This window comes from Amphiprion ocellaris, chromosome 21 (genome assembly GCF_022539595.1).
Source record: "Amphiprion ocellaris isolate individual 3 ecotype Okinawa chromosome 21, ASM2253959v1, whole genome shotgun sequence".
NCBI classification, from domain to species: domain Eukaryota; kingdom Metazoa; phylum Chordata; class Actinopteri; family Pomacentridae; genus Amphiprion; species Amphiprion ocellaris.
This window is the reverse complement of record NC_072786.1, coordinates 16,703,594-16,718,958: the sequence shown is the minus strand read 5'-3', so window position 1 is coordinate 16,718,958 and position 15,365 is coordinate 16,703,594. Positions and strand designations below refer to the sequence as shown.

Below are 15,365 nucleotides of genomic sequence, written 5' to 3'. Positions count from 1 at the left end.
TGGCGGAGTTATGTGACAACTGGTGTATGTTTGTCTGTCTGTGTTTTAGCAATATTACTCAACAACGGAATAATAGATTTGGATGAAATTTTCAAGAAAGGTCAGAAATGACACAAGGACCAAGCGATTAGATTTTGGCAGTGATGCGGCTTATAGTCTGGATTGATGGATTTGTTAAAGATTTCTGTATTATTGTGGCAGGGCGGCACTGTAACTATGACAATAGGTGAACACTAAGTCAGCTGCTTGCTGACGATCACATGATTGCGATCCTACTACAAATCGACTGTTGCGGACTTATTGGGATTTCCTATCCATTGGAAATGATGCAAGGCAAAATTGATGAAATTGTATTTCTGAGTCCCATCAATTCCCACCATCTGCTACATGCTAAGGGCACGCGATTCGGTATCTGTACATAATGTACACATGCATAACACACGACTGTGCTCAGCGCAAGGTCATTTTGTTTGTGGGTACATTTATATTAACTGGTCACATTATATGTTGCCGTGATTTCTGATCATCAATAACTAATAAACAAATGCTGCACGAACAGCCTTAGAGGAGTACTATGCGCACTGAGTGCTTTCTTGTATGAGTCGCATGAGTGACCTTATTTTGAAAGAGCTCCAGTTTCCGGTGTGACCCGGGTTACCGGCGGCTGCTTGACGCGGCTCGGTTGTGTGAAAGCTCCTCCGTCGCCTTGACGAGTCATCGCCAGAGAAGAGACCGGAGCAGACGGAGCCGCTGTGTGATGGCTTGAAAACGGGGAATAACTGCGGACCACAGCGGATTTATTGCATTGAACGAGCCCGGAGCGCCGGCGACAGAGGCGGAGCGGACGGCTTTTGACGGAGCATCTTTGAGTGAAACCGTCTCCGGATCCAGACAACACGGACACAGACAGAAAGTAGCACCGCGACACCAGCGAGCGAACTTGGCATCTTCTGTCCGGTGGGAGGTGTCTGTTTGTCGGCTTCGGCTAGCCGCACGCACCGCTCCGCTCGCTGCTTCTTGTGTTTATTTAAAGAGGGCTGCCGCTAAGTTATGTTTCTTGTAATTTGCTCATTTCTGCGTGTTTTTCGGCAACCAACTGTGGCTTTAACGTGACGCACCAGACTGACATTAGTGCTGTGTGTCGGAGAGGACCCCCACTGCAGAGCGCTCTCAGGCTTCTTCATCAAGTTTCTGCCTTCTCATTTCTACGATACCGACACGAATCACACCGATGTGAGAGGTAAAGCTGCATTTTGGCTGCATTTTTCCCCTTTTATCCGAGTCGTGACTGCTTGTTGCTCCTGTCTAGTTCTTGCCTGTAAGCAAAGTTAGCAGCATAGCCTGGTTTTGTGGAGAGTTCCTCAACAGGCAGCGGTGAACCCCCCAACAAAACTGCACATTTATCATCCACTTTAACTTATTTCAACCAATGCATTATTAATGATCTCACCCGACTTGCAGATATGACAAGTTAACCCGTATTAATAAGGCTCGTATAGACTTTTATGCTATTTCCCTGACTTTTATTTGCTTCTTGGCGCATTTTAACAGGATGAACATCTTGTTTTCATTAGGTTTTAATGAGCCGGCTTTAGCAAATGGAGTTAATTTAATTGCTTTGGTTTCTGATGAATTGATAGCAATTTTTTGCTCTTCTTTTTCTTTCTTTCTAGGTTTTTAATAGTAATTTTGCTTCTCAACCCTACATCTTTACTGCATTTATTTTTTGTAATGTTAGCCAATTAGCCACTAGCAAGAATCAAGTTTAGCCTAAACTTTTCTACTTAAATTATCAACATTTATATATACATACAAAAACCCTACAAAAAAATACACCCAACGCGGAAAAGTATAATTTTTGCTAGTATTTCGTTTGAATGTAAAAAAAAAAAAACTTTAACAATTACATATTTTTGTCCTGATATTTGAAATTAGCTAGTTTATGCCAGCTGAGCTAATTTCAGGCATTTAAATGGACAACTCTATTTGGTCCTAGCTGGACATAAGTGACAAAATAATGTAAACAAAATAATAATAAAAAGCAGGCTGACATTACTCAAAGTTTTTTTTTTAATGATTGTAGCTAATTGTGCTGTACAGCACCCCCTAGCTGCTGTGAAATTGCCTTCTTGTAATGGCTAATTTGATAAGCTTCCTGTCGGAATAACCAGTTTTTCACCAGAAATAATAAAGATTGATGTCATCACAGTATCCATATAAATGTCTGATATTACCCTCAGTTATACAGTAAGATAAATGTATATTCTGTAGACCTTTTCGGACATGTTTCAGATCTAATACACAGATAGATCAGGTACTGGAGCACTGCTGTCCACTCAGATTATTAGACTGGACAGTGTTTTGTGATTTATACAAAAATCTTAGCAATAGACGTCACTGAGAGTAGCTTTCTCATACTTAAGTCATCAGTTTATGTCTGTTCAGTTGATGTCATCTTATTCACAGCCTGATGAATTACTTCATTGATCACCGTTGCCACAGCTGCCAATCACTGCTGCATAAACCTGGAACATCTGGTTGAATAAATCACTTGTCTTAACCTGTAGGGCAGCCATCAAATGCAAAATAGGTAAAAGGTGCCATTATCTGTTTGTTTAAAACCTGTTCATACCATATTAATATACAGATAATGCAAAAGCACACATAGATGCACAGGACTAGATGTGAGGTTTTTTTTTTTTTTTTTTTAAGACAAGCAGTCAGAAAGTAGCTTGTTGAATTCCAAACTGAATGTGAAATGTAAAGGTCTCTTTTGAACAAAAGACTGTTTTGTGTTTTGCTGGCACAGAGAAAATTTGAGTTGTCAACATGAGATGCTTTAGGCTTTCTCGCACTCTTCATAGCTTTCATGTGAAGTGGTTACACACCATCTGGGCTGACTGATGCGAGAGTGGTCCATGCAGGTGTACATTTACTGACAGACTTTGCACACAGATGCCTAGTGTTTGTTTAAATCTCCATTTATGTGAGACTGATTTAACCGAAGGAACTCCATAGATGACTAAATGAAAGTGTGACAGTTACTCTGTGCGTTTCTTTGTGCGTCAGTGTTGATAGAACTTGTGAGAGCTTATGGGTTGCTTTAAACATGAATCATTTTTATGTGAATGATTTCTAGCATCACGCACAAAAGCGGCTGCTGTTGCTCAGTGCCAGTGCTGCTCTTATAACTGAGTAGAAGTTATATGTGGGATGTTATGTAAGACAACTTGCCAATTCAGTGAGTCTATTTCTTACTACTTGCATTTTCAGTATATTAATATGCAGCGTACACTGACTGCTGTACGCTATTGTACACTGTCCTCAGATCTGCTTTTGGTTTCTGTGCAGCAGTTCTATCTGTGTCACTCTGAGCGCCGCCTCCTCTCTCATGTTAAGCTGCTGAATTGCCACAGAGTAGCCTAACCTCGGGGTCAGCCGGGCTGTGGTGACTTTGGGCTAAATTTGGAACGTGGAGCAATTAGGCACACACTCTGCTACATCACTCCACTGCATTAACTACACAGGGGCAACTGGGAAGGGAAGGCAGTGGCGGGATGCAGCTCTCTGTCTTTATAACAAGCTTGAGTTGGAGATTGTACTGAGATCAACTTAAGTGAAATTTTCACTGATAAATCCCAAACCAAAAGTTCAGCACTAAATAAATATTTTAAAAGCCTATTCTGAAATAATGAATTACTTATGATGGCGCTGTAATGAATGTGAATATTCACTTTTTTGGTACAAGACACCCAACTTTTATCGCATCTGATCTCCTTTGACTGTTTTACCAGCCAAATTGTAGATGTAAAGAACATCCAGATAAGAGACCGATCAATGCTGAGTGGTCACAGATTTGTTAACTGTGGCAGCAGCGTATGTCTGGTGTTCATTTCCTCCGCTGCTTGTGTCAATCACACCACTGATCACTGGCCAAATGTCGGTAAAATGTGAGGGAATCTGACAGCTTGTATGTTCTACTAGCCAGTTTGACAGGAAGCAAAGCGTCTTCGAGTTTCCTTGAAGTTCACTGGATCAGTTATAGTATCATCAAGGGAATACAGGTGGTGAATTGTATATGTATGAAGGAGTTTAACAGTTTTCCATTTCTTTTTCTTATTTCTAGTGACAAGGACAGACGCAGACGGTGCCAGGCCAGGCTAGGCCAGGCTCTGCCTACCTAGCCCTCTGTCTGGCCTCACCACACAGGCCAGCAGCCTCTCCAGGGATTCCTAGCAGGCAGGGGAAGCTTCAGTCTGCTCTGGCAGAAACTTCCCAGAACCTGCAAGTCAAGCTGTAACAGATTTGACTCCAGTCATATTTTGTTGTTTCAGCTTTTGGGAGGCAGGACTGGTCTGTTAGATCATTACTCCTTCCATGTTTTGGATGTTCCTCTCTGGATGTTGGCAGCAGGATGGATTCGGGTGTTGATTTGACGGTTATCACCTCATTGCAGTGCTTGCACCCCTCCTCCTTTGACAGCCTTTCGTCCCTTCCCTCCTTAAAGCCCCTTCCTCTCACCTGGGGCTTCCCTGAGCCCTGTGCGGAAGGGCCTTGTAGGAACTGTAGGTTGTCTTGTTAAAACAATTGCTTTTGCAAAGAAGACGCCGAGTTAAGAAGACCTTGCAAAAAAAACAAACTGCAAAACACAAGGATTGCTGCATTCAATTGATTAATTTTTTGTAACCCATCACTTTTGCTTTTGTTTGAGTTTGAGAGAGTTTTATGTTTTTTCTAAAATGAGCTTGCTGGTTTAGATGTGACCACATCCAGAGTTTACACAAAGAGATTGTCTGATTACACACATAAAGAAAAAAATCCTTATTTATACATACAGAATTTCTTATTTTTTGTGGTCTCAGCCTCGTGGAAGAATGTCTGATAGCAAAAGCAGCAGCAAAGCAGTGAAATTCATTGCTCCACTCCCTCCTGTTTCTTCTGCTTCCCCCTGTCCATCACCCCAGACCCCCCACAAGAATGTGAATGGCTCTGCCAGTTCAGACTCGCACGTCGTGGAGAAGCTCGGCGGACAGCCTGAGGTCCAACGTCGGCGCCACACCATGGATAGAGACTCCAAAACAGCCGAGCACCGTTTCTTTCGCCGGAGTGTAATTTGTGACTCAAATGCCACAGCTTTGGACCTGCCCAGTAAAGCAGCTGTGATACTCACCTCACCACCAGACTGTGAAGGGCCTCCCACCTTCTTCTCTCCACAGCTGTCAGAGCCTGGGCCAGGAGATTGTGATTCTGAAGGTGAAGAGTCCTCAAGAGGTTCTTATTTGCAAAGCACCGCTCTTCAGCCTTGTCTTGGCCCTGGAGGGGCAGTTGCAGAGGACGTACAAAATGCTAAGCAAGATTTAAGTGTGAGCATCACCGCCGCTGCTGCTCCCAGCAGTAGCAGCGCTGAACAAAGTGCAGATGGGGCAGTAAAAGGGCCCAGCCCGACAGTATTGGATGTTACCAACAAAACAGTAAGCAAACAGCCTGACGTTGTATTGCGTCCCAGAGGGCTCGAGGAAGCTCAGCCGGTGGTGCAAGTCGGAAAAGTGGATGAGGGAATCGTTAGCAGTCCGACAGAAGAGAAAGACAGAGAGACAGAGGAGGAGAAAGAGTTAGCAAAAGCACGAGCAGAGCAGAGAGAAGCTGAGAAACGAGTGCAGGAGGATATAGAGGAGGCCGAGACAAAAGCTGTGGGAACTTCACCAGATGGACGCTTCCTGAAATTTGACATTGAGATTGGAAGAGGCTCTTTTAAGACTGTGTACAAAGGACTGGATACAGAAACGACAGTGGAGGTGGCGTGGTGTGAGCTTCAGGTAAGTCCAGACTCAGAAATCCGTTTCCTCTCTTCTCTCTATTCTCTGTATGTGGCCCAGCTGCTGGATGTTACCTCTTCTATCTTGCTTGTCCTATTTTTATCCTGACATCGTGAGGTTGCAGATATACTGATACAGTTTGTCAGAACTTCCTGCTCACTCAGATACTTTTCTGAATAAATATTTCTGAAGTGAGATCTGTCTTGTTGAGATTACGATACAGGTGCAGATTACATCTTTGGCAAAGGCTGCATGCATTTAATGTTTTGATTTTGGCAGCATTTCACAGTAAGCATGACAGATCTAGAAGAGCCATAGTCTTACTGACAGTAATTCAGATATCAGGATGATGTTTGTGTGTTATTTAAGGCACCAACATTGAGGTAGGTTAGAACTTCTTTTAGGATGAATTTTGGTTTGGATTAGTCCAGTTTGCAAATGGTGGTTTTTAGTAGGTTTCTCTGTATGTGACTCTTGGATGTGTTGTATTTGTTATCTGTCCAGCAGAAGTTGACTTAAAGATGCTTAAATTGTTGTCTTCTACATGAACAATATGTTCCATGTGCATGTCAGTCATTTAAAAAAAATACTGCTTCTCAGACTGGTTGACACAAGGGACTGCACTGCTTAAAAGTATTTGACTGATTGGTTATTAAGCTTTTAGTAACAGGTTCTGCACATGTAGCAGCTCTTTGGGCCGAATTAGTGTTTCCATAATGTTTCTCGTCATTTATGATGTGCAGAATTTCTCAAAGTTTTTTCACAATCCTTTCTGGTTTTTGAGGAGCTGCATCACTTACAGAAACAACTGACACACTGAGGAGGCAACTTTTTGCTCATTGCTGTAACTCAGGTGCTTCTTTTTCTCTGACTCATGGTTTTGTGTTTTCGTCACGGATGTGTGCTGAGTCTCTGGTATTAACGGTTGAGTTTTAAATGTGTGTGAACGGATGCTGCGGCGCATTATATTACCTCCGCCACACATTGCACAAGTGAGTACTGAATGCGGAAGAGGATGCCAAAGAATGGAGGGCCTAAATGTGAGTGGGTTTGATCTCCTGATGACTGTCGGTTTGATGTGCCGGAAATCAAACCTCATAAAACCGCCTCCTTGATAGCTGTAGAATGTAGGGTGAAGATTTGGAACAGCAGTGTCCTAAAGGTTTGAGAAGCTGGGATTTCCTCAGTGAAATCCCCAGACTGTCTGGAAAATTCAAGGCACTGAAAGTAGATGAGTGACACTGTTGCACTTGTCACCCATTTGTTCGAGTTGTGCTGCCCTTGAGTAAAACGGAAATCATCTGTGCTGCTCTGGTATGGTTTCTCTATGACTAGAAGACGACTGGCTGCTCTCAATCAGCTCTCGTTCTCAGTGTAGAAACATAAAGGTCAACAAAAAGCCAACATCTTGCACACAGTGTGGAACATAAGACAGGATGGCACACCGGTTACCACAGGATGCTGTTGCTTCATTGTGCTGCACTGATGCAACTTCTGCACTGTGTGAGCGAGACGTAAAGTGCGAACAAGAGGAATATGTGTCGGTGGGTAGAGGTGAGACAGACACAAATTGAAGGGAACAGAGAAAGTCTTTCAGCTTTCAGGTCTTGTTGACGAATAGACACAGAGACAAAGGTGCGTTCAGCAGTCAGAGATGTAGAATAACAGTCTCAGCCGGTCATATGACATTCAGGGCACTGACTGAGCTGAGGTTTTAGCGGAGGAAGAAAACAGTGACATGGACTCACGTGGAACTGCTTGCCCTGATGAAAAACTGGTTACTGTGCCAGAGAAACAACTTTAAAAAAAAAAAAAAACAACTGTAGCTTGTATTAGTTATTTTGCAGTTTTTCTGCAGATTGAAAGGCATTCTTTGCAATATAAGATGGAAGTAAAGCATCAGAAATGAGACCAGAAGGTTTTTTTATGAATAGAAAGGCATGTTTAGAATTTCTGGTGTGCTCCATCTTTTCACCATGCTGTACCCCTCTGTGCTCTGACTAACTGTTAAATCAATCAGAAGCAGAAAAAGTCAGAAGAGATCAGACTGTATAATTAAATTTTTTCTCTTGAAATCTGCACATGTTTAGAGAGTATTTCTCAGTGTAGGATTATTTCCCGTGGGAGCGTGCGGTTGTTTTTCCTGTCATCTCCCATCACAAGATGCTCCTCGAGTCTTCCTGAATCCCAGGAGCTAAAATCAGCTTTGCCTGATGCCCTGCGTCAAGGAAACGGCGGTTTGTTTATCAGAAAACAAGCGTCGAGCCTCTGTTGAGCTTTCTCTGTCTGTCACACATCCCTCTTTTTCTTCTCCCGATGCCCACACTACTCATCAAAATGGGGAAATCTGGTGATTCCCGACAGCGTTATGAGTCAAGGAGGTCTCTTGTCTCTTATTTTGATTGGGCTTTCAAATATATAGAACATGTGAGAATCAAAATAATCTTCCTGACACAGTTAATACTAGTATTTTATTTAATACACCCTGGATTATTACACATAAATGCTGGTCAGAGTTATATAACAGTATTGAAATCCTGTGGTGACTCGACTATATGCATGCAGAGACCAGTACTTTTCTATAGACCCTGGCTGTAATCCTCTGAGTGTGTGTGTCAAAGATGACTGAGCAACTGCTGACATGTGGCAGAATGGTGGGAGTAAAGTTACATGCACATATGCACGAACACACACACACACACACTACAACCAATCACATTCACTCACTGGGTGGGCATGGCAACTGGAGATCTGTGGGAGTCGGGATCATCTGGAACTTGTTGGTTTTTCTGTATGTGCAAATGTGCGTTTGTATGACAGTGTGCATGCGCTGACAGTGTGTTTCCATCCCTGAGTCAGGGCAATATGCAAATGTAAATGAGCTTGCAGATGTGTAGGACTCTTAATGTGTGTGTGTGTGTGTTTTAGAGGTAGAGATGGGGGATGGATTGCGTCTTCACATTCCACGACATCTGATCCAAAACAGGTTAACTTCTGCTTCTAGAGAAATCCCAAGATGGATGGAAACAGAGCTGGAGAGGAGGAGGGTGATAGAGCAGATGTTAGTGAAGAGATTGATGAATAGATTGCGGGAGTGGAGAGCAAGAGGAGGAAGGTCACCCAGTAGCTTATCTTCAGGTGTCTCAGACTGGAGAGTAGTTGATTTATAGGAAAGAAAAGGTTGATGCAGATAACGTGGAATGAAAGGAATGCTCAGTATAATCATGAGTTACGAACCTAGAATAGATTTGAATGACATGAGTGGTAATTGTAGTGTTTCCATTTACCTCAATCAGGCAGGAAACTGCAGAGTCTCAACCCTGAGTATTTGACTATGCTCTGGTATCTTGAGGCTCATGACCTAAAAAGTAACAGAGGAGAGAAGTGGGAAGGAGAATGACAGAAAAAAGGCTGAAAGAAGACAGAGATTAAGAGGAGAGGGAGGGTTAAAGGTCAAAGGTCAACCTGTTGTTTCACATGGGATCAGTAGGATTGTTTCCAGCATTCAAACACAAGAGCACACAGGTGGTTTACACTGAATAAAACTGGGCAAAAAGATTCATATGTAGAGTTGTTGGAGACAGATATTGAAAGATTGAGGAAGAAGGGAGGTAAATGTGCAGGGAGAGGACAGAGAAATGGTAAAACATGGGGGAGGAGGGTGGGAGGAACAGTGGGAGAGAAAAGACAAAGGAAATGAAAAGGGAGGATAACGGAGAAGGGGGGAGAGGAGAAACTAAAAGAAAAGGTACCCCATGTCTGTGTGTGTGTGTGTGTGTGTGTGTGACCTTAGGCTCCCAGCTCCATTGGCTCTCAAAGACCTTGAAATTTCTTCAACAGCAACACAAGGCGGATTAGCCCCCTCCCCACACACTCATACACAAGCACACACACATGCTTTGGGGGCTTCCAGGCTGTCCTTCAATGATGGTTATTCAATCAGTGCCATAAGAGGGGAAACTGGCCTCTGAGCCCAGACAGCTTTGTTTACACGTGCGAGCATTGCAGCAGTGCTGAATATTTGTCAGCATTTGTCACGTCACGTGCATTTTGTATCACATACTTTCAAAATTTTATCAGCAGTGGTGTCATGACACTGGCAAAGTGAATCACATGTAAGAAGGCCAACAAATACGGCTCACAGTTTCCAGTTTTAGCCTTGTTGTTAGCGATGACCCATTTCAACCTGGCCTGAAATCTTTCCATTGTGTTTGTAAAAAGACAGAAGGAGGAAGAAGAGATCATATTGGAAGTAAGAAGGCACAAAATGAGGCAGAGCAGGAAGCAGGAGCAGGATATTTGTCAAGATTGTTTATCAGGCTATTAAAAGTATAATATCCCAAAGGCAGTTTCATTGAACAATGAGTTCTTTGTTGCGCTTTATCTTTGTGCAGATTGCAGGGCTTCGCCTTAACAAGCAAGCATCTGTGTAAATATTTATTAAATTTTAAAAAATTAAAAAAACTTCCGAAAATGATACTAGATGTATTTCAGGCTTGAGCCAAACAGCTGCCAGGTCTCAAAGGTCAAATTACACCGTTGGAACTGGTGAAATATTACGTGTAAATATTTGGAACTGTAGATGATAAAAGTGAGTACATGTGTATAAAAGAGAGTAAAAGTATTTTATTGAAAGATAAATATCCTCATATTACTCCAGAGCAACAGAGCTGAGATATAACGGTTAAGTTTTCCACAGGTTCAGATTTCACTGACAAAACAGCAGACTGCAGCAGTGTCAGGCAAAGGTTGGTTCTCCTGCTGATTGATTCTGAAGTTGCTGTAAAGCAGTACTGGCCACCCCCAAAACACACATTCACATTTTAAAGGAATGGAAACTGTATTTAAACGTCTTGTAAATGTTTTAAATGGCAGCTACAAATATTTAACTCAGTTCTTTTTCCTTATTACCAATTAAGATAATGCCTGTGTGCATGTAAAGGTGGGCTTGTGCAGTTCATATGTCTGCATGCAGTGGGGGTGTGGTTGTGTGTGCTTGTACTTCAGCGAGCTTTTGGGGATTGTTAACTTATTCATTTGGCTTGGCTTCGTTGCAGATGAGCTCAACTGTTCAATTATAAAAAAAATTAAAGTGGAAACTTGGTGGATATTTCCTGTGTTTTTACCACGATAGACAGACAGCCGGTTTTGTTGACAAAGTAATTTAAGAACCACACTAAAAACGGATTTATAGCAGGAATGAGAAGTTTCTCAGGGTGGAAAATGACCAGCAGCCACTCCACAGTAGTTGGGTTGTGGATCTGTATAGATCAGCTGCTAATGATCGTGATAACACCACCCATAAAGCTGTTGTTCTTCTCCACTAAATCTGGCTGTAAAACAGGTGAATGTTGTGTTTCAATTTAGGAATCTAACAGCCACAATGGCCAAGCAAGTTTGTTTCCTGCCTCGTAAACTGCGGGAACAAAGGGCAGAATTTTTAGGACTTTGTGCAGTAACTTGTAATAGCGGAGCATTTTATGCAGACCAGGACTTGAAAATAATGATTATTTTCACTGTCGACTAATCTGTTGGATTATTTTCTCAGTTAACTGATGAGTTGTTTGCTACATAAAATGGTGAAAAATGTCTATCAGTGTTTCCCAGAGCCCAAGATGATGTCCTCCATTGTCTTATGTTCACAAAGTATTTTCAATTTATTGTCTTAGAGGAAGAAAGAAATCAGAAAATAATGTGAATTCAACCCTCTGAATCCCAAGTAGTTTCTCTATATGTGTCTCAATGGAAAAGGCTTAACCATGGATAGAATTAGAGACAACTCAAAAATGTCTTCTGTGCAGTATGATGCAGTTATAATGTCATAACTTATAACAAAGCTGAAACAATAGTTGAATTTCTTTGATACTTTATTTTGCAAAGGTGTTAAGAAACCTGGTATCAACATGTACAACATTTTTCTAAGTGACCACAGGTGTTACCAATACTGGAAATAAGGCGACTCTACATGCTTTATTTTACCACTTATATTTTTAATCTGTTTTTCTTTTTGACTTGTTTCTGCTCAGTGTAAGCACAGCCTGCAGTTCAGCTGAAAAATGTTGTCACATCAAAGTTAGCCATGCTTTTTTTGGTTGCGTTAAGGAGTGCATAATTTTGTGTTGTTTACAGAAGCTGGTCAGAACAAATGATCAACTTTCTGTACATTTTTGAATCAGACATGTAGATAAAGTGATTTTGATGAAATAACATTTTAAGTTTAGATTTGATTCATTTTCCTGACAAAACTGAAAGCTGTACATAAAAATTTTATGTAAGAACTAACTAAATTACATGATTTTGACAAAATAACCCTAACCCCCAATGGATTGTCACCAAGAAGTGGTTCGAGGAGTGTTGAAAAGTTGAAAATCTAATTTGTTTTTGCAGTTTTTACATATTATTAAAAAAAACATTACCTACTGGTGGGATTTGGTGTTCAGGGGCTTAAGAAGCAGAAAATTTTACTTATTTTTCTTAAAAACTACTCAAACCACCATTGATTATCAAAATAGCTGGCAATTATATGGTAGTTGACAATACTGAGCACATTCAGATTCCAACAAATCAAAATCTGACGCTCACTTGCGCATTAAAACACTCATTGTAAGATGTTCTGTTGAGATATGCAAAGGCCACAAAGCTCAGCCAGCTGGATTTACTGTGAGTGATAAAGCAGGAAAACGCTGTTGGCTGAGGTCATTGTTCAGCTCTTATGTCGGACTATCTGAAGATGAGAGAGGATAAGAAAAAGACACAAAGGAAATCTCAGTTTCATTAATTTCATTAGTTTATTCTCCATGCGTTGCTGTGTCTTTCTTTTTCTTTGTCCTAACTCACTTCTTACTCTCTGCCTCTAACTCTGTCATATGTCAGCAACCAGCTGTGAGCAACAAAGGAAGGGAGACAGAGAAGCTGACACTTCCTCATATGTAAACCGGCCATGTCCCCGTCCGCACACACATTACTTTCCGTTTAATATGTGTACACCAGAGTTTCCCCCAGTGTTGGACAGTGAGGTCAGGCCATCCTGCCTTTAAGAATTTCATTAGTGTCGATTTCAGTGGGGGATTGAAGTGTCACATGGCCCGAACTTTCAGGTCATGTTGTGTTATTAGCGAGTGTTTGCACCGAGTCACTTGAACACAGTTAAAAATACTGCACATAGCGTAGACCTTCCACCCATGGGAGGGAAGCTTTTTATCTCACACACACACACACACACACACACACACACACACACACACACACACACACACACACACACACACATAAATCTCCCTTGATAGCTTTGAAGCCTTGGATTTGTGTGCTAACAGATCAGTTATGTGTGTGCTCAGAGTGAACAAACGGCTGACCTTTCTCCCTCCCACTCTGTGTTTATTTAGAAAAAAAAGAAACCACAAGAAGCAAGTGTATTCCTGCGCCCAGACATTTCGAGTGTGTGCGTAAATGTGTGTGTTTGTGCAAGTTGGAGCGACGAAGAAGCGTTTTGGCACCCTCCTTCTAAATAAAGTCACCCTGCGAGTGAAAAAGAGCTGAGAAGGAGATGCTTTAGAAAACTGCTGAGGGTGTGTGTCTGAGGTTACATCATGCTGAATTTCACCGTGCATGTGTTGACTGTGCATTATAATGATTGTGACTCGGTTTAATTAGAAACAGGGTGTGTGTATGCGTGTGTTGTTGACTCATGGATAGGCTATGTGCGCTTACAGTTGATGTAAGGGATTGTGTATGTATTATGGGGTTAACTGGGGCCAGTAAATGCAGCAGGCAGATGTTAGATGACTTGCACAGCGAGGGATGGTTTTTCTATTTTGTCTCACACGTTCTCGCCGCTTTCTTCCCGCCCTGGCTTTGCTCTTTATGATCAAATCACTCCTCCCTCCTTTTTTATCTCCATCTATTCCTGCTGTTCTCGTTATTTTCCTTCTCTTGCCATCTCAATCCCTCCCTCGCTGCCTGATATCAATCTACCCCTCCTTGAATTTACACATTAAAAGGGAGGAGTAACTTTTTGTCTGACTCTGCCCTTCTCATCTTCCTTCATCACTGCTGCTTACTCATTCATTCCATCGTAGATCTTTGTGTCGTCTCCACTTTGAAGATTATTTTCAGGCCATTTTTGATGTGGTAGATACATTTCTGAGAGGAAGAGAGCTCCAAAAATGTTGCATATTGTGAGCGTGGAGAAATAAGACCTGCATTTGAACCCAGAACGCCACTGCCTCACTGTCACTTCATTATTTTCTGCATTGTCCTCAAGAAAACCTGAATCTCTATTGTAATTTGGACATTTCAACTGCAGCCCACACTCAGCTCAACACACAAACTCACAGTAGCCAGACTAAATGCAAGTTTGTGCCTGATTAGTGAAAAGAGGGTTATGGATTTCCCCCGTTTTTTTCAAAATATATTTTATTTTGCCAGGAAGCTGCTAAACAATACTGACATTGTAGGAATAATAATTTCCTGAAAATCCAGAGCCGGGATTGGCTGATAGCTGCAGATCAGAGGCACGGGATCTGGTCACGTTGTTTTGAGCCTAAAATGAGAAATCTGGGATCAGATGGGCAGCTTCTGAAACTGCAGAAAGAAAAACTTGTGACCCCACACCACAACCTAAAAATAGACTCAACCTGTTATTGAGCATAATTTACACAAGCACAAGGATGATTAAGATTTTTGCAGTTTATAAATTTCACTGTCAGGCCAATGTACCCAGAAAAAAATGTGAGGGAATTGTCTGTATTCTCTGGAATGAAGGAAAATTACACATTTATACACTAAACTTGTTTCAATTTATCAATAAATCAATTATTTGACAACTGTTAAATTAACTGTCAACTATTTTGATTAATTAATCACTTTGAATGAGTTTTTAAGTCGAAAAAAGTCTAAATTCTCTGTTTCTAGCTTCTTAAATTTGAATATTTATGGTTTCTGTCGTCCTCTGTGAGAGTAAACTGAATATCTTTGGACTGTGGACAAAACAAAATATTTGACGACGTCATCTTGGGCTTTGGGAAACATTAATCAACATTTTTTTGCTATTTTCTGACATATCGTGGAACAAACGGCTCATCAGTTTGTGGATAAAATTATCAAAAGATGAATCAAGAATGGATATGTTTGATACTTGCAGTGCTACATGAGATACAACCTCCATCGCAGCTTCTGTAGTGAAACAGTTTTCATCAAGTCAATAAACCAAATATAGTTGTTCCTGTCATAAAAACAGCATAATGACAACATTGTGCCAACAAGCTTAAAGTCTGGCTTTGTGCCATACAAATATATGAATGAACCATGTGTGTAAAGTACAACTTTATTGCTTGACATTTTATATACCATCAGCTGATTAAAAAATCAAGATAGAAAATCAACAATAAAAATAATTGTTAGCTGCAGCAATGTTGTACACTTAAATTGAATAAAACTGTGCATACACTAAATAGTGAGAGGAAGTAAGGATGTGGTGATGCGTGCAGCGGCATAACCACACAACTGCGAACATCTGGGCAGGGATGATTCATGAGTAAAGAGAACGAG

General features: G+C 41.4%; 1 protein-coding gene across 17 annotated transcripts in view; it reads left to right on the top strand.

Moving 5' to 3' along the window:
* Window positions 1-713: 713 nt before the first annotated feature.
* The window catches only part of wnk1b (WNK lysine deficient protein kinase 1b), a 122,777-nt gene continuing 108,125 nt past the window's right edge, over window positions 714-15,365 (top strand). For all 17 annotated transcript variants that reach the window (XM_035950148.2, XM_023274624.3, XM_035950142.2 and 14 more), the window contains exons 1-2: window positions 714-1,240; window positions 4,127-5,816. In XM_035950148.2, the coding sequence (XP_035806041.2) occupies window positions 4,875-5,816 (942 nt within the window). In that variant the 5' untranslated portion in view covers window positions 714-1,240; window positions 4,127-4,874. The remainder of the gene's footprint in view (window positions 1,241-4,126; window positions 5,817-15,365) is intronic.